General features: G+C 47.9%; 2 protein-coding genes across 7 annotated transcripts in view; both read left to right on the plus strand.

Annotated features, from left to right (window-relative positions):
- The window catches only part of SSH2 (slingshot protein phosphatase 2), a 99,518-nt gene extending 88,638 nt beyond the window's left edge, over nucleotides 1-10,880 (plus strand). For both annotated transcript variants that reach the window (XM_080924238.1, XM_080924239.1), the window contains 2 exons: nucleotides 4,755-5,589; nucleotides 8,786-10,880. In XM_080924238.1, the coding sequence (XP_080780364.1) occupies nucleotides 4,755-5,589; nucleotides 8,786-10,864 (2,914 nt within the window). In that variant the 3' untranslated portion in view covers nucleotides 10,865-10,880. The remainder of the gene's footprint in view (nucleotides 1-4,754; nucleotides 5,590-8,785) is intronic.
- Nucleotides 10,881-17,545: 6,665 nt separating this feature from the next.
- Nucleotides 17,546-25,442, plus strand: CORO6 (coronin 6). Of its 5 annotated transcripts, XM_080924244.1 has the most exons (12): nucleotides 17,546-17,899; nucleotides 18,992-19,250; nucleotides 20,684-20,806; nucleotides 21,223-21,352; nucleotides 21,446-21,627; nucleotides 22,245-22,364; nucleotides 22,773-22,892; nucleotides 23,262-23,366; nucleotides 23,459-23,604; nucleotides 23,888-23,945; nucleotides 24,036-24,266; nucleotides 24,352-25,442. In XM_080924244.1, exons 2-12 carry the CDS (start codon nucleotides 19,053-19,055, stop codon nucleotides 24,475-24,477), a joined length of 1,539 nt encoding a protein of 512 aa, XP_080780370.1. In that variant the 5' UTR covers nucleotides 17,546-17,899; nucleotides 18,992-19,052; the 3' UTR covers nucleotides 24,478-25,442. The 5 variants fall into 5 exon arrangements, with proteins under 5 accessions (XP_080780370.1, XP_080780368.1, XP_080780366.1 ...); XM_080924240.1 differs by lacking the exon at nucleotides 22,245-22,364 and having other exon boundaries at nucleotides 17,548-17,899; XM_080924241.1 differs by lacking the exon at nucleotides 22,245-22,364 and having other exon boundaries at nucleotides 17,549-17,899; nucleotides 24,355-25,442.
- Nucleotides 25,443-25,469: the final 27 nt, after the last annotated feature.

Consider the following 25,469-nt stretch of genomic DNA (forward strand, 5'->3'; position numbering starts at 1 on the left):
AAAGAACATCTTACATCATTTAAAATATCAGAAAAGGTTGGTCTTCCACTCAAAGACCTAAAAAGGATGGTATAATTAAACTATTGCTGTTTTTCATGACATATTTTTTCTGTATTTATAATTGTGGAGTGGTAGCAGGAAGAGCAAGTTATGAAGCTCTTCCTGCTACCACAAGGATTTAAAATAATAGATGTGATCTAATGTTGTGTACCAAGTCCCATCAGTGTCAGAGCATTAGAATACACCAAACCAGATTTATGCTCTGTCAGACAGGTTCAAGTTTCAAGCAGATCATTTGCAAGCTGAGCCATGTGTCTATGGTATTAGGTTCCAGGGGCAGAAGGAAAACTAAGTGACAGCTAGGAAGAATTTGTGTTCCATGTCCTCAGACATGTCCACTTTGGTTATGAGAGCCAACGGTGGCAGGGTTTTCTTCCTATCCTGGTTTTCTGGTGGCGAGCAGTCTATTTAGACATAGCTGTCAGCCAAGCAGCAAGGAGCCTGAAATGAAAGGACATAGATTTCTGGCCCATGACAGCCAAGGCTAGTTATGGCATAGAAGGTTTTTTTTAATAACTTTCTGGTAAAATAATTGAAAATATCCAGGACTGTGCACAACTCACAGAAATGCCCACTGCTTTTCCTGATACCCTAGAAGGTAACCACACCCGGTCTTATTTTCCTAGCCCTACATTTCTAGCAATGTTTTCTTCTGTAAACATTTCTTAAGAGTTGATGCTATTACCTAACATGTAGCAAGAAAGCAGAAGGAAGAGAATGGAATGTCTTATATATCTTACCAATCACGTTTCTTTTCTGCTCATCTAATAAATAAGAAAACTAAACTGTTACGCAGAGTGGCCCAGTCATATGTGTGCCTGTGTTTACATGATTCCAAATTCAGGTCAGAGGCCACTCAAGGGAGGGGAGATCTAAGGCATGGTTGCATCATCTAGGCCACAGGCCAACTCTGATGTTCCTTTTTGGCAGCTTGTTTATTTACTTGCCTGCCTAGAATGAGAGTTGGGGGCCAGCTGGATTAGAGGTTAACCCGTTTAAAATAATAGATGTGACCTAATGTTGTGTACCAAGTCCCATCAGTGTCAGAGCATTAGAATACACCAAACAGAGCCTCGCTGAAAAGCAATCTAGTGTTACCAGCAAACCAGTGGTGCACAGTCGGCCATGACCCATGTATTACACTCTATTGCATGACACCTCTGAGAGACTAAAGTTTCAGCAGCCATAAGAATGTTCCTGGCAATATTTACAGTAGCCAACCATATGGACAAACTAATTGTGACACATTCATTTCACTTTATGAAAATAACATTTTAGTCAATATAATGTTTTAAGGTCAGGTGTGTGGTGAGCATGCATGCCCCTAATCTCAGCAGAGAGAGGAAAGCAGATATCTGTGAGCTCAGAGCCAGCTTGGTCTTCACAGTGATAGCCGTGATAGCCAGGACAATGTTTTTAAGATTCAATCTTAAAAAATAATTGATTGATTTTTTTTTAAATCCCTGCCGTAACATTTTAAGGAAGAGAAAGGCACAGATGATAAGCACAGAGCTCAGGAGGGAGGAGGGTGCAGGTCAGTGGGGACATGTGGTGCTTTAGCGGTGATGTTGGAGCCAGTCTCTGGGTTAGAGTTTCCTTTTCTTACTCTTTTATAAGTAGGTGTCAGTTGTATTCCCAAGCCCATATGAAGTATTTCCTGATGATCATCAAACTCCAAGAACAGAAGGAAGTCCTTGCTGAGAAGCAGGCTGTGTGTGATATTAGCTACTTCTTCTGAAACATTCACTGTTTACACTAGCATAACTTCCATTTCATATTTCCTCTTGACTGGCAATATTTTAATGTACTAGATTTATTCATTTTATGTATGTTAGCCTATATGTATGTATGTGCATCATATGCATGCTTGGTACCCATGGAGGTCAAAAGAGGGCATTTGATTCTCTGGAACTGGAGTTATAGATGGTTGTGAACCACCATGTGGATGCTAAGAATTGAACCTGAGTCCCCTGAAAAAACAATCACTCTTAACCACTGAGCTATCTCCCCAGCCCTGACTGATAAGCAATTTGCAAGCTTTTTTTTTTTTAAACTATACTTTGAGGAATTCTTGAGATAATGGAAAGTTCTCGTTTGTTTGTTGGCTAGTCAAATCAGCTGCTGTTTTATACCATCAGATGGCTAAGAACTGCTACACTCTGAGCTGTCTCTTCAGTCACATGCACCACAGGAATTATCTTACAGTGCTAAGTGAGAAGACCCATTTGAACAACCCCACAATAATTCACAGTGTGGAAATTAGAAAACAGGTGGCATTTAGGCCTGGAAACAAAGGCCTCCCGAGCTAAGTAAAGAAACTTCCATAGGAAGCGAACCAGCCTTGGTAATAACACAGTTTAGACCACGCTTACCCACAGCAGTCAGCTTGCCTCTCACTTGAGATGTGCAGTGTGTTATGTTGTCTCCTCCTAGGGGTGGCTGGAGGTCATGCAGCTTGAAAGGGTAAAAACTCCACAGTACAGCCAGCTAACTGATTATAGCTTGTCTTAATAAACAGATTTGACCTGTTCCCTTGGAGGGAAAGCACCCTCTGCTGCGAAGGCCTGAGTCAGAGCACCACACCCAAGCAGCAGACACCAGAGGGAGCTGAGAGCAGGTGTGGAGTTGAGAAAAAACAGGGTCACATCATTGTAGGCACATGACTCAGCAGAGCCCACATGTGGCCCCGAGCCCAGGGCAAATTGTTTGAGGCTGAGTTTCCCTTTCCACCCAGAAGTTAGGTTGTTCTTTGTCTGCTATTAAGTCATGGGGACTGTCAAGCATCATATTTAAGATCTAATCCCTGGGCAGGTGATTCTGACCAACTGTACAGGCAGCTGAGACATTTTGACTGGAGCTTTGAGAATTGTGTTTTCTATAAGCATGTAGCTTGAAGTGAATTTCATCATCAGACGTCACATCATGAAATAACCAAAGGATGACTATGTAGTGGTTTCTGGGGTTGGTGGGAAAGGCCTGTCCTTTATTCTCCTCTTCATTCTGTAACGGCACATTCAATCCAGACTTACTAGGCCACCTTTATTTTCTAACTGAATGATCACCTTAGCCAGACATGGTGGTATATGTCTTTAGTCCCAGTAGTCAGGAGGCAGAGGCAGGTGGAGTTCTGTGAATTCAAGGCCAGCCTGTTCTACATAGTGAGAAAAAGCCACATAGATCCTGTTTCAAACACACACACAAAAGACCGAATACCCTGGAGCTGGAAAGAAGGCTCAGCAACCCACATTTGGTATCCGCACCCATACTTGGGTAGCCTCTAGAGATCTGACTCCTCTTCTGGCCTCTACTGACATCAAATAAAAATAAGAAGAATCCTGATCACCAGTTTCCCCCACTTGAGCTCCAGCAACAAGAGTTACTATATAAGCTTTCATTCTAATAATGAACCTCTGAAAAATTATTGCTCTTTGAATGACTTATATGTTTAGATTGGGGGTTTGTTTTGTTTTGTTTCTGGTTGAATTGTTAAACTTTTTAAAAGATTTTTAATATTTTAATTTTTTAAATTTGCATACTATATATTTTAATTGTATTCCTTCCCCTCCCACAACTCCCAAGTCTTCCCCACCTCCCTATTCTTTCCCTATGGGGGGGGGATAGCATAGGTCAAAACAAACAAAAACCAGTAAAACAAATAAAAAACAAAAAAGCACCCCAAAAACAGCACCCATGTTGTGTTGGGGCCTGTTCTAGAGTATAGTTGATATATCCAGTGTCACCCTGGTGGCGAAAACTGGTTTCCCTTTCCCTGCAAATATCCGTTGCAAATAGCTTCTTGGTAGGGGTGGGACTTCGTGTCCCTTTCTCTGTGCTGAGAGATTTCTTCTGGTTTGAACTTATGCAGGTCTGTGTGCTGTCACAGTCTCAGTTCTTATGTGAGGAAGACACTGTTTCTTCAAGTCATCTTCCACGTCCCATGTAGTTACTAGGAACTGAATCCCAGTCTGTGTGTGCGTGCGTGTGTGTGTGTGTGTGTGTGTGTGTGTGTGTGTGTGTGTGTGTGTGTGTCAAGAAAACTTCTTACAGGAAGAACTGATTATTTAAAGATTAAATTTGGAAAGCTATTGCTACACTTGACTCTTAAAAGAAAGTCTACAGGGGTGTGAGATAGCCCAACAGGCCAGGTGCTTGCCACTAAGCCTGACAACTTGGGATCAATCCCTAGGACTCAGGCAATGGAGTGAGAGGACCAACTCTCCCAAGTTGTCCTCTTATCTTATACTTATACTGTGTGCCACAGTATGGCACAAATGGTAAATGTTTAAAGTCCACAGCTCACACTTACCAGTGCCACGAAAGAACTTGATTATCAGTAGTGACTATTAATAACATTTTAGCTCCTATTAATCTGATTTCAGAAAAAAAGTCAGATCTCAGCCCTCTGGAGGCAAAGGCAGGGAAATCTCTATTAGTTTGAGGCCAGCTGGTTTATATAGTGGGTTCCAAGTCAGCCAGGACTCTGTTGTGAAAACCTGTCTCAAAAAAATTCAGATCCCAACCATCTATTGCTGTTTGTGTTGAGTTTTATTCCTGTAAGTTGTGCATCTTTTGCAGTACTTTTTGTCTTGGACTAATGAATAGGAACAAGGATTTGCAGGAGATAAGGTTTCTCTGGATGTGGGGTCCTAGAAGGATGTTGACTGTTCTCACTAACCTGTTTGTGTTATCCACAGCAAACAGCGACATAACAAACTCTGGAGATCTCATTCAGATAGCGACCTCTCAGACCACCACGAACCCATCTGTAAACCTGGGCTTGAGCTCAACAAGAAGGAGATGACCACCTCAGCAGACCAGATTGCTGAGGTGAAGACTGTGGAGAACCTTGCAGCCATGCCTCCCGTCTTTGTGGAACATGTGGTCCCACAAGATGTAAATCAGAAAGGACTACGAACCAAAGAAAGAGTCATCTGCTTGGAGTTTTCTTCACAAGAGTTTCATGCTGGACAGATTGAAGATGAATTAAACTTAAATGACATCAACGGATGCTCGTCAGGGTGTTGTCTCAGTGAATCAAAGTTCCCTCTTGACAACTGCCATGCGTCTAAAGCCTTACTCCAACCTGGACAGGCCCCCGACATTGCCAACAAGTTCCCAGACTTAGCAGTGGAAGATTTGGAGACAGACGCACTGAAAGCAGACATGAATGTCCACTTACTACCAATGGAAGAGTTGACATCGAGACTGAAAGACCTCCCCATGTCACCTGATCTGGAGTCACCAAGCCCCCAAGCCAGTTGCCAAGCTGCCATCTCTGATTTTAGTACAGATCGTATTGATTTTTTTAGTGCCCTAGAGAAATTTGTAGAGCTTTCTCAAGAAACTCGATCTCGGTCTTTTTCTCACTCAAGGATAGAAGAATTAAGTGGAGGAAGGAGTGAGGGTTGTCGCCTGTCTATGCTCGAAGTGTCACCTTCAGAAATGACAGCCGATGACCAGAGAAGCAGCTCTTTGAGTAATACTCCCCATGCATCTGAAGAATCTTCTGTGGATGAGGACCAGTCAAAGGTAAAACTGCTATATGGTTTTCTATTTAATGAAATTCTCACCAAAGAAATGACTGAAGATTTTGCTGTGTTAATGTCTTTGGGAGGGGTTGGGGACACTCGCCCATGCTAAGCCAGTCTATACCACTGAGCTTTACCCCTGGCCCTATCTTTTCTTTAATTATCTTTTCTTTAATTGAGTTGGCAGTTCACAAGGTTCCTAGAGAGGTTAACCTAGTAAGATTCCCCCAGACCTTGAGTTACAAGGGCTTATAAGCTGCCCACCATGGGTGCTGCGGACTGAGCTCTCTTCTTCTATACACGCTCCTAACCACTAAGCCTTTTCTGCAGCCCTTTGATTCATTCTTGATGTTAGTAAAGATTTCCCTAGTAAATAGTAAAAAAATCCAGCTGAGACCTTCCTTTAAAACATGGCGCTTTTTAAGGACTTTATCTTTTCAGGCTTTGGTGTCATTTTAGATTTATTTTATGTGTATAAATATTTTGTCTGCATGTATAAATGTGCACCACATGTGTGCCTGGTGCGCACAGAAGTCAGGAGAGGCCTTCAGCTTCCCTGGAACTGGAATTAGAGATGGTTGTGAGCCACTATGTAGGTGCTGGGAGTCAAACTCAGGTCATCCACAAAAGCAGCAAGTGCCCTTAACCTCTGAGCCATCTCTCTATCCCCTGTTGGAAGCATTTCTGAAAGGAGATACCAGAAGAGAGAACTAGCCAGAGCTCGTTCTGTGGATGCTGGGACTCAGGTCAAAGCTCAGCAATGATGAGGTGTCACAGTGCCACCTGCATGAGATGGCATCAGAGAGGACAGGTTGGTTTGGGAAACATTTTGTCTCAAAGTTCACAAGCTAGACACAGGTAAATAGTTGCTGGAGTAGCAAGATGTCCATGCTGAGCTTAGTGATGCTATTAGTAATTATCAGTGAAGTTCTCTCCAGTCCTATGGAACTCAAGAATCAAAAGGTAGTTTGGTAGGATAAATTTGTGAGAAGCCAGTATCCTAAGATGCCTAAGTGGCATATGTTTTGATCTGTTCTGTTTTGTTTTGTTTTTCAAGACAAGTTTCTCCGTGTAGCCTTGGCCTTTCTGCAATTCACTCAGTAGTGAGAGGCTGGCCTCAAACTCAGAGATACGCCTGCCTCTGTCACCCAAGTGCTGGGATTAAAGGTGTGTGCCACCATTCGTGATAATGTATGATTTCTTATGAATCATTTCAGTAGTAAGAGGAAATACCATAGATGATCCAAAAAAGTTGCTTTGTTTGTCTTTTTTGAGACAAAATCTCAAGTTTACCCTAACATATAAAACTTTCCCTAATGATCTTAATGGACCTCATTATGGGACATTTATTTTGCAGTACTAGGGGTTTAACACATGGTCCTGTACATAGCAGAGAAGCGCTTTACCAAGTGAACTTTATCACCAGCCTTGGTTAGATACTTGAGATCTGGTCATTTCCTTCTATTCTGCCTTCATCTGTTGTTTCTTCACAAATACTCCAAGACAACGTTTGCTTCTACTTCTCTTTTGTTTGTTGTGTTTCTGTGGGAAGTCAGAAGGTTTAAGCTCTCTTTATAAAGCAGCCCGTGTAGTGGCATTGACAGAAATAGCCTCCCACTGAGTCCTTGGTCATATGAGCACTCCTTTCATGGCCCGTGCACATACCAGCTCACCAGTTCTGCCAAGATCACCTTTGCTTGATGTCCTGGCAGCTTCTCCCCAAAGGCAAGACTGGCCTTGTTAGTTTATACCAACTAAGACTCTTTTAAAGGATAAAAACCAGCACAATTCCTAAGTAAATATTGTATTTTTAAGTCTCACATACATAAAATGTTAGCAAAGGAGACTGACTGTCATAATGTACTGACTTCAAAAAGGACCATGTATACATTTTGATTTTTTTTTTTTTTTTTGCAGTGAAACCTGCTTTGAGCAGGGGCGGTTAGGGCTGGGGGAGTCTTGTCCTAAATTCATGGGAATTGTTACCTTGGACAGGAGTAAGATATCTACCTTGTAAAGGAGCAGAAGGATTCCTTTGAGAAGAAGGGTTCTAAGGCTACTGAGGGAAATGGCTGGCTAGGCCAAGTCTTCCTTTCCCAGAAGGAGCCACATGAAATTTAGGGATTGTTGCCAGGTGTGGGGTACCTGCTTTTAATCTCAGTACTAGAGAGACAGAGACAGGCATATCTGAGTTCAAGACCTGGTCTATGTAATGAGTTTGTTCTCCTGTCTCAGAAAAGGAAGGGCTGGAGCCAGCAGGGGTGGCTCACACCTTTAATCCCAGTACTTAAGAGGGAAAGCCTGATCTGCCTATGAGTTCCAAAATAGCCAGGGCTACACAGAGAAACCCTGGGGGCAGAGGGAAGGAAGAGAGGAAGGAAAAGTACCTGTTCTTGCAGGAGACCTAGGTTTGATTCCTAGCACATAACTATTCATAATTCTGTTTCCAGGGTGGGGTGCATTCTCCTGACCTTTGTAGGCACTGGGCATGCATATGGTACACATATACATGTAGGCAAAACATTCATACACTACACATAAGAGTTAAAAATCTTGAAAGAAAGAGAGAAAGAAAGAAATTTAAAGATTGTGAGGTCAGATACAAAGCACATTCTCCCAACCAGGAGGAACAGTAATGTAGGTGATCTGTTGAAAGCTATTGAGAGAGAAAATGGCAGCAAATCTTCAAATTGTACATCAGATGGCAGCCACAGCCATCTTGTCCTGTCTTAAACTGGGTATATTGAACTGGCCACCAAGCATTTGAAAGACCTGTGATCACCACCTGAGTAAGTTACTACCATATTAGAAGTTAATAAGCTAACTAGGAAATGGTTTCATTTATTTCTTTATGGTCTAAGTCCTAGAAGCTAATAGTACTATGAAAATATGAATTATAAAAGCCCCCATAGCTATTTGCACATAAACAGAGTCCTGAATTAAAACCTTACATGGGTAAACAGAACAAAATTTAGTAAACAGTCATATACCTTATAATACATTTTCTGCCTCCTGCTTTGATGATAAATCCTGTTTTGTTCCCATGGTCTGACAGCACAGTGAACCTATGCACTTGGCACCATAACTTAAGTTCTCATAGACAGTTTTTCTTGGATCACAGGGTTACTAAGTGAGTTACTAGCACTTTCAGTGAAGCCACAACTTTCGATAACCATCTCACTATTTTCTCTTTATAGGCAGTCTCAGAACTTGTCAGCCCAGACATCATCATGCAATCTCACTCAGAAAATGCAATTTCAGTCAAAGAAATTGTCACTGAAATTGAGTCTATTAGTCAAGGAGTTGGGCAGGTTCAGTTAAAAGGAGACATCCTCTCTAACCCATGCCATACACCAAAGAAGACCACCATCCACGAGCTGCCCCTGGAGAGAGCACAAGCCCCTGAGAACAAACTTGGACATCTGGAGCAGGACGAGAGTTTCTGTAGTGTCCAACCAGAACTTGCCAGAGACTTGGGGAAGTATGCCCCAGAAGAAGGCTGTCCGACCACACACTCATCCACAGTAGATTTGGAAGAAGAGGAACCAGTTGAGGGGGAACATGACTGGGGCCCAGGGATGCACCCTGGTGCCAAATGGTGCCCTGGGTCTGTGAGGCGCGCCACCCTGGAGTTTGAAGAGCGCTTGCGACAAGAGCAAGAGAACCATGGTACAGCCTCTGCAGGTCCCACATTATCCAATCGCAAAAACTCTAAGAATGATTCTTCTGTGGCAGACCTAATGCCAAAATGGAAAAGTGATGAAACCACCCCGGAACATTCGTTTTTCCTCAAAGAAGCCGAGCCAAGCAAGGGTAAAGGGAAATGCAGTGGTGCTGAAGCCGGATCACTATCCCACTGTGAGCAGCATCCCACTGCTTCAGCCCCTGAGCTGCCGGAGCACCATCACTCGCCAGCTCCTCAGGACTGCCCAGGGTCGGATAATAGAAGTAAGAAACAGGAAGGAGACCTAAAGAAGCAGAGGACTGTGGTTTCAAACCAGGCCATTCTTCTACCCCTCCCCAAGAAAATAGAAATCATTGAGTATACACCAACAGTTACTTCGTCACTTGATCACACTGAGCCAGGAGGTGAGACAACACCCAGCAAAGACTGTGAGAAACAAGGACTGAGGAAGGTGAAGATGGAGAAGTCTATTACTATGTTTTGTGCTCTGGATGAAAATCTGAACAGGACTCTGGACCCCAGCCAGGTTTCTCTGCCTCCCCAAGTACTACCTCTGCCTCATTCTTCCTCTGAGTGTGACAGACCCACTGACCCAACCCCTGTGTTAAGTAGCCCTCAAGACAAAGGGGACAGTTCATCTACACCCTTCAAGATGGCAGCACCTTTTGTCAGCTGCAGTACCCAGGGAGCATCTGTCAGCTCAGATTGTTTGCATCCCCATCCCGTGGTTCACCTGGAAGGCTGCACAGAGCAAAGCAGTACCACAGACAGCGAACTGTCTCCAGAGCAGGTTAGCTGGGAGGACAGCCAGGGGGGCTTCCTTTCCAGTGGTAGTAGAACGGCACACACCTCCTCCCCGTTAACTAATGAAGACCTGAGTTTAATTAACAAAGTTAGTGACAGTGTTGGCGTGTTACAGAAAAAACTGGATCTATCACCCGAAGCCTGTCGAATCCCACATAGCTCTAGTAGTGAAAATATAAGAGATCTCAGCCGCAGCCCTGGTGTGGTGAAGGAGCATGCTAAAGACATTGAGTCTCGTGTGATCTTCCAGGCAGGGTTCTCCAAAACATCACAAATGAGGCGCTCGGCTTCTCTTGCCAAGTTGAATTACCTGGACCTTTGTAAAGACTACTTACCGGATAGAGAGCTTGTCTCCTCAGAATCCCCTCATCTCAAATTGCTTCAGCCCTTCCTCAGAACAGACTCAGGCATGCATGCCTTGATGGCCCATGAGCCCTCAGAAAGCTCAGGTGCCCACCAGACCCCACAGCCCACCAAGTATTTTGTAGAACAACTCAAAACAGCAGAGTGTATTGTACAGAGCAAGCCAGTTGAGAGGCCCCGTGTGCAGTATGCCAAAGAGTTTGGTTACAGTCAGCAGTGTTTGCCCCCCAAGGCAAAACCAGAATTGACTAGTTCTAAAGGAGGCCTTCCTTTACTACAGACACAGGGTCTGCAGTATACAGGCCCCTCTCCAGGGCTGGCTGTGGCACCCCGTCAGCAACATGGCAGAACTCATCCCCTTAGGAGACTGAAAAGAGCAAATGATAAAAAACGGACAACCAACCCCTTCTATAACACCATGTGATCCTGAGCCCACATACATGATTTTCTAAGAAAATGTTTGTTAAAGGGGTGGTGTAATATGTAAGGAACATGCACTTTATTTGGTTAATTTTATAATATTTTTGGTCATTTTACTATTCCTGGCTCATGCAGGGTTTGGGTTTTTTCATGTGTGTGCATGCATGTATGTGTGTGTGTGTGCGTGTACATGTGTATGTATGTGTACTGATTTGGATGGCAAGATCATTATATCATTTTTTATTTTCTAAAAATTCAAACCTCAAAAAAAAATTTTAAAGAGCACCTTTATCAAAGGCAAATTGCTGTTTTTTCAATCAACTGCCACCTATGTCTTCTCACTTTGCCCTCTGAGAAAAGATGTGCCTGTTTGGCTGAGGGAAGGAAACATGGGGTAGGCGGTTCTGAAGCTGGGAACTGGAAATGCTCACCCAGGCCTGAGGAAAACCTGTTCGCTGAAGGGCAGAGGGAAGTCACTGCTCTCAGCCTCCTTCTCCAGCCCTCTTTGGAGTTTAAGAAGTTGCAGGCTCCGCTTTGCTTTAAGAGGCAGTTGAGACTCCCATTCCTTCTGATACTCCAAAACGTATCGATCATTACAGGAAAGAGAGTGGTAATCAGCCTACTGATAGAAACCTACGAAGCAAATAATTTTCCCCAAGAAAACAATCTGAAAATCAAAGAGAACCCTAAGCAAAATTCAAGGTCATCTATAGAGAAATGCATTAGGAGAGGTGGGGTCAGAGGTGGAAATGCAGCCCCTGAGTTGCTGTGGGGCCAGTGGAATCCACACGGGTGCGTCCTGGCCCCTCCTGCTGGGTCCCCACCTGTGGATGACAGCTCTGCCACCGCCTCTCAACTAAAGACCTGGAAACAGGCTTGAAAAACAGCAGAGTCAGTGTGTTCTTGTAAAATGAATACATACTGTGGGGTGTTAACCCTCTGTTACTTGAATATTCTGTGGGCCTTCTGAGTTTAATAGTTGTGGTTTTCCAATTGATTTCTTCTCTCTTGCTGTTTCCCCATTCTGCCCCTTTTTTAACTTCACAAATTATATTTTAATTGTTACATTACATACATAGAACCTATTGAACACAAAGTTTTCTGTGTTATCCCTGTTAACACTTGACCGAAGTTTTTCCCCTAATTTTTCCCAGGTTTGTCTTTTCTCTATAGTTGATATAGACAGTATTTATGTACATACTATCACGTTTTAATGTTTCATGACTGATATTGTGGGTCTTTTGATTTATTCTTGTTAAGGAGTAGAGTTGCAACTGGAAAAGAGAGACACCAGAAATAAACTGGTAGTTTTTGGTAGAATCTTTATTTGTTTTAAAAGAAAACTTGTCATTGCCAGCTCCTGCCAAATTAAGTACTTCCTCTTGAGAAACCCCTGCAGGCTCCCGCTAGATCACACTGAACACTGGCTTCTGTTTGAGGCTGAAGTCCCAGATCACTGTTTGCCAGTAATTAAAGCACAGCCAGATAGGTGTCTTCACTGCACAAAGTAGAAGCTCCTAGTGTGAGGCTGACGGGCTGGGGGCTCAGCCAAGGGCACGGGTTCCTTTTAGGATACCATCGCTTTGTTGATGTCCTGCCTCTTTAACACTGGCCTACTTGCTGCAAATATGCCCCTGAGAATAGTACAGAAAACATCTGGAGATAACCCACCACAGCTCAGCAAAACTGATGAGGTCTTCATATTTGTTTCCTGCTTGCTTTTGTTGATGTCCACATTGCTGAGGATTATCTGGGTAGGAGCCAGGGACTTGGGTTTTTTAATTCATCATAACCCTAATTGGGAAAAGACAGACATACAGATTATCATTAGAGACAGAATTTGGAGGGAGCAAGTGGTAGGATACAGGAAAAGTAGGACTGCAGCCATTCTCAAGTGCTCCAGATCTGGGAGTCCACTTGCCATACAAAGCCGTAGTTGGTTCTGACATTACTGCTGGGAAGCAGTTAGCGACCACCTGCTGAAAACATGGTGTAGAAGTTCTATATCCCTGTGCAGTCTTTCGGTAGTCTCTTTAAATGCCACAGCTTTGTGAGTCCCGGGTGTGTGTGTTGTCTCATTAGGTGGTATGTATCAGTGTGAGGGAGGCTTGGGAGGCAAGATGGTGGATTCCAGGACCCATCTACTAAAGAGTCCTGTCTACCAGTATGACGGGAGGACGAGAACTTATGATAGGGTAAGGAGTGTTTACGTCAAGGTTGAGAGAGTGCATCACCAAAAAATAGTAATAAAGGCTGGGTGTAGTGGCTCACATCTGTAATTCTAGCACTTGGGAGGCTGAGGCAGGAGGATCACTATGAGCTGGATGCCAACTTCAGCTACAGAGTGAGACCCTGTCTCAAAAACAGTGACATCCATGTGCTACACATTATCAGCAATGGGCACTGCTCTCTCATCTCCCAGTATAGATGTCCTCATTGGATCTCTCACAGCAGAGACTGAAAAAATGCCCAATTTGGGCACTGGGGGGAGGGGAGGGCAGAGGGATGGACAGACGCACAGACAATACCTGTTTTTGTTTTCAAGAATGAAAAAACATCTGCTGTCTTCCTTCTTAATTGTATTTCTTATCATCTTACTCACCTGCCTAGGTATCTTCCACACAGGGTCTGTAATTTAGCTATGCCAAAGGGTCTTGCCAGCCCTCCAAACCCCAACCCTTGGGTTGTTCCTAAGTCATGCTTATGACTAAGGCAGGTGCATAATAAGCTGTTGAAGACATTACTTTAGCATTTGATAATTTCAGATCATCTCCCTTTTTTCTCTTCATGGCAAGACTGGACCTGCCTGACCAACTGCTAAGCAGGAAAACCCGTGACCTCTGACCTCTGACTAGTGCTTAACCTCCTGCACAGTGCACCTCCTGCTCAAAGCCGCTGTCTCTCTTTACTGCTTTTCAGACCACAGTAGTCCTGTCAGTGTGTCTCAAAGTGTGTAAGCACACGTGTGGGCACTTAGGGGAGCTGACAACCCCAGGAGCAGGCAGGGTTGGAGCTACAGCCTGACTATAGGGAGAGGACTCCAGGCTTTTATTTTTGGAAACAGCAGCAGTAGGTGGTGTGGACACAGCACAGTAGGAGCATTTCATCTCAGTCTGGTTGCCCTTCGTTCTTTTTAACACATTCCTTCCTGTTCTGCACGCCCCCCCCAACCCCTCAGCATCTTTAGTGTTTTCCTGCTCTGTACCTTTGTCTCTACTGCTATTTCCTTCTCATTCTGGGAACTACCAAGAGCTCCAGGGACAGCCTGGGGACACAGCCCAGGCTCCAAGGCCTCCTGCTCCTGAGCCCAGATGCTTCCTCGGAGAGGCCTCTGACGCTGGCTCACGGGAGGGCTCTGCACCTGAGGTTCTCTCTGTAAAGATGTTCTGTGGGAGTTGGGTTTTTATTTTCTAAGAAAGCATTATGCAAAAAGTTTTAAGGGCATTTTAAAGAAAAGCCATTTTTCTTGGCTTTTTCAAACTATCTGTGGATACTTTGTTTCCTTTGTGAGTATTAAAATGCGCATCATTGTGGTGGCCTCCGGCACTGAAGCCATGGCTGCCCAGAGTCCTCCCCCTGAGTGGGTCAGATGTGCATCTGATCTCCACCTGTGTCCTGCAGTCTTTCTCCGTGCTGCTGTGTCTCCATAGTGATGGTCGTGATGGTGAATGGGTAGTATGGTTGTTTGGTTTTTGCTTTTTAACAGTAGACAAGGTGACATTCCGTTGTTTCAGCACCAATCCAACTTAAAAGATCATAGACGTCGTTATCCCTTCCAAACTAAAGATCAAGCATGTATTGGACATAAGTGTACGTGTCGCCTCAACTCATCTGGCACCCATATTAGGAAAAGGCCAGCCACCAAAGCAGGAAGCTGCACGCTCCTTTCCCAGGGCTTTGGGACCTCTTGATGCCATGGAGAGCTACTGCAAGGTGCTTCTGTACTGCTCCAGCCTGAAGCCGAGGTGACTAGGCCTAGCTTCTGCTATGAAGAGAACCAGCCTCATCTCAGTGCCCCAGAGATCTAGGACAGGATTTCTAAACTGGAATCACCCCTTATCTGCTTGTAGAGCCCCACCCCCCCACCCCAGGAATAGGGCTGGTGCTGCCATTTGTCTTCACATTGATGCTAGTGGCAGCATCCTGCCTACAGAGAGCAAATACCCCAAATGCAAAGCCGAGGAACTGACATGTTTCCTAGTCAGTAAGCCCACTGGGAATTGATGAGTTTTGTTTATTTGATTATGATTTGCTTGGCATAGCTAAAGGTGCCTTTCCCTCCCCCTCCCTTCTAAACTTTGTTTTGTAAGACTTGCTTGAAACCTTAGCAAGTCCAAAAGACTTGCACTGACTGTTACTTTGTTCGGGCTATTCTCATCTTACCAATAGCAGGTGCTCCCTGGAATCTCTGGGACCTTTTTGAGGCATTTAAAGCAGAATATAAAGAGTGGTCTCATCTCCTTCCTTAATCCTGGTGGTTGGGATGTCCCACTTGTATCATAGTTGTTTTTATTCTTACTGATGTGCTCCGCTGTTTTTAAATGTGAACTTGTGCGCAGACGTGCAGATTCAATGTTCTTGTTACAGATTGAATAAATTTTTATTTTGAAGACAAAATGTTTGTTTCAAGTGTAACAAAAGAGGGGGTGCTGGGGAAGGTGGGGGTTAGAAAACAGCACGGACAACAGACTGACTAACACTGAAGAACTTTAGTGTGGGGAAATAAATATATACACGTGTGCATTTGTTTATGTATATAACCTACCTTTCACAAAAGACTACCATAGGAAAAGGGGTTACCAAAAGTTGTAGACAATGAGATTCAGATCAGGTGATCAGGCTGGGGACTTGGCTGGTCAAAGAGTCACTCACAGAAGCTGTCACCTGAATGTTAGAATGAATAAGCTAAATCCTTCTGCCAGCTGTGGTGCAGAGTGACTGGTGTGGGACATCTGCGGTGACCTGTTCTAGCAGTGACTGGATTTTTTGGGTGAGTGACCTCACCAGACATTAGGACAGAACAAACAAGTTTTCAGCACAGTGAAATCTACTAGGCTGGGGAGATGGCTCAGTGGTTAAGAGCACTGGCTACTCTTCCAGAAGACCAGGTTCAAATCCTAGCACCCACATGGCAGCTCATAACTGACTGTAACTCCAAGGTCCGGTACACACACACACATGCATGCATGCAGGCAAAACACCAATGCACATAAAAAAAGCTACAAAGTCCAAATATAGCACTATCCAAATACAGTACAGTAAGTCCAAATACAGTACTATCTGGGGGAGCTCTATTAGTCTCCCAATTGTCAAACAAATTTTCTGATGTTTTCAAAGAAAACGCCTGCCTACTACTTTCTGAATTAGCCAGGTTAGGTGAGTGACTCACTGCTGTTCTGACTGAACATGATGGTGAAGGTATGATCACCTCACAAAATATCTAAGGAGTGCTTGAGCTCCTGACCAACTAAATACGTCCAGTCTTGGCTTTGTAGCCGAAGCAAGTGGACCAAATCATGTCTCGGTTGTCAGGTCTCTTTCAGAAAATGTTTGTGAAATGAAACTTCTGTTAGCCTCATGGATTGCAGTTCAGAACCCACTGATAGTTCTATGGGAGAACCCAAGCCCAGTGGCTTCTTTGCCTGACTGATGTTTTGTTTTAACTTTATGTGTATGGATATTTTCCCTGCCGTGTTTGATGGTGCACCGCATGTATGTCTGGTACCTGTGGAAGCTAGGAGAGGATATCGGATCCCCAAGAACTGGAGTTATAGATGGTTGTAAGCTGCTGTGTGGGTTCTGAGAACTGAACTTGGGTAACCAAAATGTGCCTCCAGAACAGTTCGAGCTAACCATGTACCTGGAATCTTAAGGTAAAAGACTCCATCCATTCTTGTGGCTCTGCACACATAGATGCCTCAAATTCTCTGTGTAGCACCAACAACTCTGGTTCTGTTCCTCTACAATCCACTGAATACCAAACCCTTCATGAGAAACCAACACCCTTGTGCTCATGCGCGTGCTCTCTTTCAACACACACACACCCCATACTGGTCTCTGGAAAACTGTACACTGTGCTGCCTAAAACCGGTCCTATACTACCCTCCAGAACCCAAGATGGGACAGAAGAAAGAACTCATGGGCAAGCATTGGGTAAACAGCAACTCAAGGAACTGCTGTATTTTATATTCTTAACCTTGAACAACCACTCAGACTGTGGGTCTTGGGGGTGATGGATTCTGCCCTAAAATAGAGGGATTATTTCAAAGAAAGCCCAGAGGGCTAAACATCTTCAGAGTTGGTCTCTCTGACCTCTAAAATGTGGCCAAATATCTGTGCCAACATCTTCCTCTTGAACCTGGTACTGGGAGCTCACTTTTCTCTGAGCTACCGGCTTAAGCCGCGCTCACAGAACCTTCTAATAGGGATGCCAGTGTTTTGAGTTCTCAAACTATCGCCATCGCTAACAATAACTGCCGTAGCCTCACAGTAGTTGCCCTGAGCCAGCCTAGACCCTCATCAAGCGACTGAGACGATTCCCCCGCAGAGTATCTTCCGGGGCCTCTCCCCGGCAGGTCGTGGCTGTTGGGGACAACCCCGCCCGCTGGGAGCGACCAAATTAGCTGCGCGATTGCGGCAGGAATGCGGCGCGCAGGCACCTGATCTCGCGCGGTGGCTCCCAGTGTCCGTGTCCCGCTTTGGACCGAGCGCCTGGGCCTCCGGAACCTGGATGCGAGGGGCGGACGAAGGGGAGGCACGAACACCCCGCAGGCGTACGCACACTTACTTGTCCCGTTTTACCGCCGAGTTGAGACGCTGGACTTTCCCGCGCTGGACGGGGCGTGGCCGCTCCGGCCTGGCCCTGCCCCCGCCCGGCCCCGCCCCCTCAGGTTGATGGCAGCAGCAGCTGGGACTGCAGCGGAGCCCGCAGCACGCTGGACCCGGACGCACCGACACCTCCTCCCTCGTCCCTCCGCGTACTCCGGCCCGCTCCGCAGAGGAGTCCCAGCGTGAGCACCTCCGCCCGGCTTAGGACCAGGTATCCCCCCTCCCCGCCTCCGCCACCGCAGCCAACGGCGCAGGCGGGTTCTCTGGAGGGGGCAGAGGTCTGCACCCCCCTCCCCCGCCGCTAAATTCAGTCCGGCAGGGCGGACTTGGTGTCTATATTTGGCCGGACGGCGGCTGGCGAGGAGACACCTAGTCTCACACGAACGCACTGCGGGGCGGGAGGCTGGAGGAGGGGGCGAGTAGGCCGGCCTTCAGGCCTGGGGCTGCAGAAGTGGTTTGAAGGGCACAAGGATGCCCGGGCTGGGGGGGGGGGGGGGACGCAGCTGGCCATTAGGAGAACCTGCTGTGCTTCCTTGAGAAGAGTAGCATAGCTAAGCTCCTAGCTCCAGAAGCTGAGGCTGTAGCACCAGAAAGAGGACCCCACCTTCTCCCTGGTTGCACAACTGGTCGGTGCAGGTGGGATCGAGGGCTCCCACCCTCAAGAGAACCTACTAGCCAGTATAGACATTGCACCCAAGAAGCTGGACTAAAGTATGCTGTTTGTGCAGATGACCATAGCCAGGGCTCCCCGAGAAACCGGTGCATGGTGAAATGGACGGAAGGAAGAGCCTCCTTACACTACCTACTCCTACATAGCCCCACACCACGGGAGGATTCTGCTAAGAACAGTAGGGAACAGGGTTAACAGGAGGACCTTTGCTCTTGGCGAATCCGTAGAAAAAGACACATCTGCTTGAACTCGGCCAGCAATGTGAAGGGATCTTGAGGGCTGCAGTCCTACCTAGCCCCGAAGCTAGCTACGGTCCAGTGACTAAAAGAGAATGTGTTGAGTGAGGTGCCTTGAGAAGGGATGAAGACTTGCAAAGAGGTGCTCACCCATGACTAGCAGCATGAGGGGACCCACTGATATTGCTTCCCTAAACATTCAGTCTTGCAGGAAGTTTCAGCCCTGTGTCAGTTTCCATTATTCCTCCCAGCCTGTGTGTCTAAGAAGTGGTGAGACTCCCATCCTTGTCCCTCGGGTTAAACAGCATGAGACAGGTGCCAAAAACCTGCCTCTGGCCTTGGTCACTTTAAAGATCCTTGCCAGATAACCCTACTCACTCGCTCCTCCCTCCCACAGTTCACAGGACTAAGGACCAACGTGCCTCTGGGCTTTGATACCCCCTATCTTTGCCCCAGCCATGAGCCGGCGTGTGGTTCGGCAAAGCAAGTTCCGCCATGTGTTTGGTCAGGCAGCAAAGGCCGACCAGGCCTATGAGGACATCCGGGTATCCAAGGTCACATGGGACAGTGCCTTCTGTGCTGTCAACCCCAAATTTCTAGCCATTATTGTGGAGGCTGGAGGTGGAGGTGCCTTCATTGTACTGCCTCTGGCCAAGGTGAGGGATTCTGGGAAGGAAGCAAGTGGGAGGGAACTGGCTGGGGGTCTCTGGGATACCCCACACTAGCCTTTTCTCACTAAAGTTCAGGCCTAGGTCAGAAGGGCAGTCTGTGTGGATTGGGCACCCTGTCTTTGCCAAACCCACAAAGAATGGTGGGGAACAGCGATATCAGGGTGACCTGTGCCAACCCTCTAGGCCACGAAGCACCATGTTCCTAGCAGAAACCAAGATGGGAGTTGGAGATGGTTGGGATGCAGCCGCCTCTGACCTTCTCTTTCCCTAGCGCCAGAGAGAGAGAGAGAGAGAGAGAGAGAGAGAGAGAGAGAGGAGAGTTCAGACTCTGATCCTGGGAGCAGGATGAAACTAAAAAGAGAAAAACTACAAATGCCAGAGCCTCCCTCCCCTGCACAGAAGGAAAAGAGCCAGGCACTAACTGCAGCCTTTGCAGACACTTAGCCATCTGTACCCTAAGACAGATACCCCAAAGCATAACCTTGACCTAGATACTGAGCCCTATACCTTGCTAAAGAAGGCCTCACACATGGCAGGGTCGGAAAGAGGCCTGACAATAGCCTATGACTCACACTGGACAATGCAGACACCATCCCGAGGGCTCACATTTCAGCCAGAGCCACCTCCTCCCCAGTATGACTGCCATTTCAATGCCATTTAGCCACCCTCTCTCCCAGACTGCATGCTCTGGGCCAGTGCCAACGCCTGCAGAGTCTTCATAGCTCCCATAGTTTACTCATGAAGACACAAAGAAAAGTGAGGGCCAGCCCCAGGTAAGGGCTATTCAGAACCAAGACTAACTGCTGCCTGTGGCTCCGAGGTAAAACCAAGGGAGAGGTCTGTCCTAGGGCCTAAGCCACTGCATTCAGGATCACACAGGGGCTTACCAGAGTTACTGCAAGTTGGGGAACAGGCCCAAGTATATTCTCCTCATAGGCTGTATGGTACATGCCTGTAAGCCCAGCACAAGTCAAGATTAGCCTAGGCTAACAAACATAATGAGACTTTATGTTTGAAAAAAACATCCTTCTCTAAATGTCTTTTGAAGAGCACAGGACTTTAATTCAAGTCTGGCTTCCATGTCTTTCTGTGGGCCCTTTGTCAAGTCATCCTGCCTCTCTGAATCAGATCCCTAATACAAATGATTTCTCTCTGTGCATCTCCAGCCAAGTTCAAGGAGTGGAGGTTGGGGTGGGGTTAGAGACTAAGTCTGCAAAAAGAAAACTAATAATACAGAATCGAGGTCAACAAATCTACTGCCCACTCCAAAACCACATACAGGAGAGCAAGGACCTGGGATGCAGCTCAGTTGACCATTTACTTAGCAAGTGCCGGACCCTGGGTTCTATTCCCAGCACGCCCGTGCACACACACAAATGTATGACAATGGTCCCACATCTCCCTCTCTGACCCTCCAGACAGGACGAGTGGATAAGAACTACCCACTGGTCACTGGGCACACTGGCCCCGTGCTGGACATTGACTGGTGTCCACACAATGACAACGTCATCGCCAGTGCCTCAGATGACACCACTGTCATGGTAGGAGCCCAGTGGATGCTGCCAGGCTGGGCAGGGGAGGGAGGTGCCTCACCTGTGCTGGGGAAGGTGATAGAAGGGACAGAGGCTCAGAGCTCTGCCCTGTCTTGCCCAGGTCTCGGATTATTTTTAGTTAAATACATACCCGAGTCCTCCCAGAATGCACTGCCTAGAACTAATTATAACCATGGGCAACTTGGGGCCCTAAGAGCAGGGGTACAGCACTCTGAAGTTTTCTTGACAGAGTGAGGGAGGCAGTCATTGGAGAACTCACAATACTGCCTGGTTCTGAACTGCTGCTGCTGGTACCACTATGCTTTGTTCTGTAATCCATCCGTAGCACTCAAAAGGACCAATAGCACTAAGTGGGCGGAGCCATCTCTGTATCGCACCTACTTGTTGCCTTTCTTCCTACCTAGGTGTGGCAGATTCCAGACTACACCCCTGTGCGAAACATCACAGAACCTGTCATCACACTCGAGGGCCACTCCAAGCGTGTGGGCATCCTGTCTTGGCATCCTACTGCCAGGAATGTTCTGCTCAGTGCAGGTCTGGGGTGGGACTAAGGAAGGTTGCTACTATAGATGAGGGTGGGGGTGAGGAAGGCGGGGCTCGGATGATGCGCCTGGTCACTCTGCACAGGTGGTGATAATGTGATCATCATCTGGAATGTGGGCACTGGGGAGGTACTGCTGAGCCTGGACGACATACACCCTGACGTCATCCACAGCGTGTGTTGGAACAGCAATGGTAGCCTGCTAGCCACCACCTGCAAGGACAAGACCTTGCGTATCATTGACCCCCGGAAGAGCCAAGTGGTTGCGGTGAGTGTCTGGCCGGGCTGGCTACTCCCTAGCACCCCTTGTTCAGCACTAGCTGTTAGCACCTGATACCCAGTCATCAGAGCCCAGCTTTTACCTGTTTTATCCCTACTCCAGAGATTAGTCATGACCGCCCCCTCCCCCTCGCCCCTTGCAGGCTCTACAGCCTCAATCCCTACCCTGAGTAAGCTCCCAGACTGCAACCCTCTGCCTGCTCCGGTTCGCTCCCCTCCCATACATCTAAGAGCTCTGAGGAGGGCTCCTTGCTTTGAGATTGAGGAGGGGAGAGACTGGAAACTCCATTCTCCAACCAGAACCTGCATGAAACCTGAGCTCCAGGACCCTCTCCTCTCAGATATCCTACGCCATCTTCCAGGGTCTGGGGTCTGACCACCGAGACTTGACCCCCCCCCCCTTCCCACCAATGACCCACTGGGTGGGGATGAAACAACCCTCAAGCGTTGTTTTTCCCAGATGGGTGTTCTGGGAATGGACCTGCCGAGGCCAGCCTCCTTTTAACCTGGGGTGTGCCTGCATGTCGGCTTGGAGCACAGGCGTGGCGCGGCTGGGAACCGGAGGGCGGGTGGGCGGGCACTCTAACCCACTAACCCTGCGAGCAGGAGCGAGCCCGGCCTCACGAGGGCGCCCGCCCGCTGCGGGCCGTCTTCACCGCAGACGGGAAGCTGCTCAGCACCGGCTTCAGCAGGATGAGTGAGCGGCAACTCGCACTCTGGGACCCGGTAGGCCAGGCCAAGGCGGGCGCATTGGCTCGCTTTGCAGGGTCAAGCAGGAGCATCCTCCTGAGTGGTGGTCCGGCCCAAGTGGCCCAAGTGGAGCACAGGGCTCCATTGTGGGTAGAACAACACTGCAACCCCAGGATGCCTGCACACATCACCTGCCCCAGTGATCACTTTGAGAGTGCCTAGGGACTGGAACCTGTTGAGAGAGTTCCAGGCCTCCTGTTCTCTCTCTCAGCCCTGATGTTCTCCAGGCCAGGGTCCTGCCACTGACCTCTGAGAAGCTGCGTTCTCAGGACTCCTTTTCCCCACCCCCATCCCACACTCAGGTTGGCAAGGTTGCTCAGCTTTCCATCTCCCGAAGGCAGGCAGCAGGGTGATGCTCCTCCCTTCTCCCCTCCCCCCCCCCAGGAGAGGTTTGCAGCCCACGAGGGGATGAGGCCTATGCGGGCTGTCTTCACGCGGCTGGGTCATATCTTCACCACGGGATTCACCCGTATGAGCCAGCGAGAGCTAGGCCTGTGGGACCCGGTAACACAGCTGGAGGCTTGGGGTGTGTGCCCCGGGGGCTGGCATCACGGGCGAGGGGCCAGACGCCCCACGCCCGCAGGGTATGCCCATTCCGACAGGGCTGAAGGTTGCTGCCACCTCACACCCAACACTGCCCTGTTTTGCTGCGTCGCCTGAAGGAGCTCGCGCTGGCGCCCCCTCCTGGTGATGCCTAGTCCCTGGGGGTGGTTTGCTGTGACTGCATGCAACCGCACAGAGTGTACCTGTGCGAGGGAAAGGGAAAGATGCGTCTAGAAGAGCCTGTAGCTCTCACCAGGGGTGGCTATAAAGCAAATTCTGAAGTAACCCGGGAGGGTGAGCAGGGCTGGTCACTCTTCCTGTGCTCGGCAGAACAACTTCGAAGAGCCAGTGGCCCTGCAAGAGATGGACACAAGCAATGGAGTGTTACTACCATTCTACGACCCTGATTCCAGCATCGTCTACTTGTGTGGCAAGGTGCTGGAGGTTGGGCTGGAAGAACCAGGGCCAGATGAAGATGTGAGCGTGCTGTCTGGTTTTGTTTCTGTCTAAATTGGCTGGTTTTGCAGGGTGACAGTAGCATTCGGTACTTTGAAATTACGGAAGAACCACCTTTCGTGCATTATCTGAACACATTTAGCAGCAAAGAACCGCAACGGGGCATGGGTTTCATGCCCAAGCGGGGACTAGATGTCAGCAAATGTGAAATCGCCAGGTCAGCACTTTTGTTCCTCCTGTCCCCTGCCTCTGTTCCTCATGTCAGCTCCAGACCTTCCCGATTGTGCTGTTCTTTAGGAAAGCCATACTAGTCTTTTTCAGGGACAGTCCCAGTGCTGTCCCACTAGCCTAACATCCCAACAGAGGTGCTTTAACCCAAAACTGATCATGTGCAAATGGTACTTACTGGGAGTGTTGACTTTCAACACCTTAGTCACAGACGTGGGGATTTTAAAAAGGATGGGGAGTCAGCAGGGATGTGGAATTCTCCTCCCTCATAGATTCTACAAGCTACACGAACGAAAGTGTGAACCCATCGTCATGACTGTACCTCGAAAGGTGAGGAAGGAGGGCGTTGGTGGAAAAGCATCAAAACCCAGACATCCAGCGCCCAGCTCACACAAGCCCTCCTGTCCCCCACTCCCTCAGTCAGACCTGTTCCAGGATGACCTCTACCCGGACACGCCTGGCCCTGAGCCAGCCCTGGAAGCTGATGAGTGGCTTTCGGGCCAGGATGCAGAACCTGTGCTCATTTCGCTGAAGGAAGGCTACGTTCCCCCCAAACACCGTGAGCTCCGGGTCACCAAACGTAACATCTTAGATGTGCGCCCGCCAGCCAGTCCTCGGCGCAGCCAGTCAGCCAGCGAAGCCCCCTTGTCGGTAAGCTTTACTAAGATCTGACCGAGCCACCCTGACTCTATATCCCCTGCCTCCTGCTCTCTGCCATGGTCTTCTTTGTCTTCAGCAGCAGCACACCCTGGAGACACTGCTGGAGGAGATCAAGGCCCTCCGAGAGCGGGTGCAAGCCCAAGAGGAGCGCATCACTGCGTTGGAAAACGTGCTGTGTGAGCTGGCGGACGGCACGGACTAGCACTGCATCTGCGCTGCAAAGCTCTGCACACTGCAGACCCAATGGGGCAGGGCGCACCGACGGCAGCACCGGCTGGAACCTGCACCCTGCCTCCTGGGGTTGAAATTAGTGGGGAGATCAGAAAAGAAACTCCATCTCCCACCGGAGGCCTGAACACACGGATCCTAAGTAGCAGGGACTGAGCTCCCTACTAGGTCCCCGGACTTTGCAAGCCTGGGGGAGCTGGGATAATGTGGCCTTAGCAGTGGTGCTTCATGGAGAGGCGGTGTCCCTCTCTGTCCCTTACCCTGGGCAGGGGAAGTGTTTAGTATTAGCGTGATGCCTGGGAATACCAAGGGGCTTAGTAGGTCTGACCTCACAAGAATGGTGATTCAACAGATTTCCCCAGAATCTCAGGAAATTTCCAAAATTTCTCCTAATAAGCAGCACCTCGTTTCTGTTACCGGAAAAGAGCTTACCCCACTGACTTCAACCATCAGTCAATGAGAGTGGGCTCTTCCCATCCCCCCACCTCTAGAAAGGGCAGTTTCTTGGACACAAACAGACCCCAGAGAAATCTCAGGAGAACTGGCACAGGAAAGCAGGTTCAAAACGCGCGCGCGACACACACACACACACACACACACACACAGAGCCTTCAGCACTCTGCTGAATCTTTTAAAAACACTGAGGCATAACTACTGAAATATTTTACTAAGTACAAGTCTGTGCCTCCTACACAGAGGGCCAATATGCTGCCCCATTACCCAAGGCACCATGAGGAAACCAGGCCTTGTCCAAACGAGGGGGGGGGCAGCACCCCAGTCCCTTTTTGGAAGCCTGAGGAAACCTAGCAAATGCAAGCTGGACTGAGGACCCACCAGGTAGCTTTTTACCCCAGATTATCCATCTTTGCACTGAGGTTCCCAAGACACCCACCCTCACACCCACCCCCGTGGGCACTTCTCCCCAATAAAGTTAAGTAGAAACGCATCTGGTTTGAAACCTCTTTT

Source organism: Micromys minutus, assembly GCF_963924665.1.
Source record: "Micromys minutus genome assembly, chromosome: 10".
NCBI classification, from domain to species: Eukaryota; Metazoa; Chordata; class Mammalia; order Rodentia; family Muridae; genus Micromys; species Micromys minutus.

Coding starts and splice junctions, on each gene's coding strand:
- CORO6 (XM_080924244.1), top strand. CDS start 19,053: ATGAGCCGGCGTGTGGTTCGGCAAAGCAAGTTCCGCCATGTGTTTGGT. Junction 23,946..24,035: donor TCATGACTGTACCTCGAAAG/GTGAGGAAGGAG, acceptor CCACTCCCTCAG/TCAGACCTGTTCCAGGATGA. Junction 24,267..24,351: donor CCAGCGAAGCCCCCTTGTCG/GTAAGCTTTACT, acceptor CTTTGTCTTCAG/CAGCAGCACACCCTGGAGAC.